This window comes from Austrofundulus limnaeus, unplaced genomic scaffold, assembly GCF_001266775.1.
Source record: "Austrofundulus limnaeus strain Quisiro unplaced genomic scaffold, Austrofundulus_limnaeus-1.0 Scaffold84, whole genome shotgun sequence".
Lineage (NCBI taxonomy): Eukaryota > Metazoa > Chordata > Actinopteri > Cyprinodontiformes > Rivulidae > Austrofundulus > Austrofundulus limnaeus.
In genome coordinates this window covers 961825-964055 of record NW_013952486.1, presented here as the reverse complement: position 1 = coordinate 964055, position 2231 = coordinate 961825, and the positions used below count along the sequence as shown (strand labels likewise).

General features: G+C 36.0%; 1 protein-coding gene across 1 annotated transcript in view; it reads right to left on the bottom strand.

Moving 5' to 3' along the window:
* Positions 1–629: 629 nt before the first annotated feature.
* Positions 630–2231, bottom strand: part of LOC106519867 (granzyme A-like) — a 9269-nt gene continuing 7667 nt past the window's right edge. Inside the window, exons 3-5 of the mRNA XM_014011712.1 lie at positions 1602–1752; positions 990–1265; positions 630–913 (exon numbers count right to left, since the gene is read on the bottom strand). Coding sequence (XP_013867166.1) covers positions 755–913; positions 990–1265; positions 1602–1752 — 586 coding nt within the window. The 3' untranslated portion in view covers positions 630–754. The remainder of the gene's footprint in view (positions 914–989; positions 1266–1601; positions 1753–2231) is intronic.

The following is a 2231-nucleotide window of genomic DNA, read 5'->3' as shown; positions in this document are numbered from 1 at the left end:
ATTTTGACGGTTTTATAAACASTAGATCTCCCCCATTATTACAGGAACACTATTTAAAATTTATTTTACTCGTTTACATGCAGTTTTCTCAGCCTCTCTGAAATTTATGCTTTTTTAGGCTCAGTCCTATAGTGATCTGTCACCAGTTAACTTTTTTTTTTGTAAAATGCTCCTCCAGCTTTTTCTTGTTTGTAYCACTTTACATCCTTTTGTTGCCAATTTTCCTGCTTTTTAGAGATGCATTGCTGCCGTAACATTCGAATTGAATATATTGTGGTAAAATTTTTTAGTTTTATGATTTGATTGCTATGCTCCATTGTKATGGAGCTGTAGTAGCTCAGTGTTGTTTTAATATTGAGGATTAAGATTTGAGCTCAGGTTGTGTCAGGAGGGACATCAGTGTCTTTCAAGCAACGTTGCTCATTGTACTTTTCTCTGCAGACGGGATCAACTGAAAAAAAAAATCCTATTTTTTTCTTGTAAATAAAACTTGGCTTTATCAGTTTCACACATCATTTGCATTTTGCTTTATTAACATTTTATACAATGTCACATCTTTGGGAATTCAACAGCGTCCGTTCTTTACAAAATTTGTGGCTGTTTGGGTTTTCTTTATTTTGTCACGTATATGGATTTACATGTTTTCATATGTTCATATGTTTCATATGTTTTCAAGTGAAGGTTAGATAAACGCAACACCACAACAAGAACAGCTAAGAATGTTAAACAGCTTAAAAAACAACAAAACAGCTGACTATATTTCACGCTTCTTCATTGCCATCTTGATCCAGTTAAGCTGGTTATGTGTGAAAAAAGCGTACACCCCAGGCTTGTTCTTTATTCCACACCTGAATCCAAAAGAAGTGACTCCAACCAGAACTCCATTACATAAGATTGGTCCTCCTGAATCCCCCTACAGAGAGAGAAAACAGGTCATTCTCAGACGTTTCTGTTATTTAGCATTAAAATCAAAGGTTATTTCCACTCACCGTGCAGGTGTCTGCAACATTGTTACCATCAGAACCAGCACASATCATGCTCTTCGTGATAACAGGGTTCAGGTTATAATACTGAGGAGAGTTGCACTTTTGTCTGTCGATCACGGTCACGTTGACAGACATCAGGACGTCKGACATTTTTTTGTTCAAGTTGTTTGTTTTTCCCCATCCAGCCACCAGACAGACGGATCCAGCTGCCGGTTCTTTGATGGCATCATTCAGCTTGAGAACTTTGACCCACTTAGTTTGCTTTACTGGTTTATCAAGCTGAAAACAACACACAAAAAAGCATCACAACAAATTTTATTGCAAAAAGAAAACCAGCTTTTTTATAAAAATAAAACTAAAAAAATGTGCATTTGACACTTTYACAGATCGTAGTATGACTGGAAACACTGAGGTGTTTAAATGTCTTTATAAAAGCAAATGTGAACAAATTACAGCTGGGAATCAGATATTAACTACAAACAGTAAACTTTGTGGAAGAAARGTTGAAGAAGAGAGAAAGAAAACTGAAAGTGAGCAGAGTTTAAATAGCTGAAATAGCTGTTTTTAATTAATTTTTTCCAACATGTTATTTTTTGCATCATGATGTCACCTTACCTGGATCAACATGAGGTCGTTGACCTTTTCGTCCTTGCTAAAGCAGGGATGAGGAACCAGTTTCTTCACCTTTGCGACCTGCCTGGTATTTTTTTCATTTTCTTTTCCCTTAATGGAGTGCACCCCCAGGTGCACAGTCTTGATGGGCCAACTGACACTGCAAGGACAGAAACAGTTTGGTATTATTGTTGGTTGGGTGGACTGTGTGCAATAATGACACATTTAGAACTCATTTTTTTCTAAAGCAAGTGAAATATTTGAACTTCTGTTCTRTTCATGTTAAACAGAACATGTTACATATTACTAAAGACACGACTATTAGTGTGTCACTGACGGAGGCAAAGAAAATGCAGTGTCGCAAGGTTTTTCAGAAAAACAGATGTACACAAACCTGCAATGCCAAAACCCATGACTCTTTCTGACTGTTTTGATTTTTACTAACTTCRTTATCTTTTTGTTGCACAGTTATCTTGAATTTTGATGTGATACTTTAACATCAGACTAAGAAAAGTGGTAATAATTTTGCCAATTTGTTTAAAATGATTTGCTTGCCTTCTCAAAAGGGCTAAATACACTGCAAAAACTATCCATCTTACCAAGTTTTAAAATCTTACACCCAGCAAAAAAGTC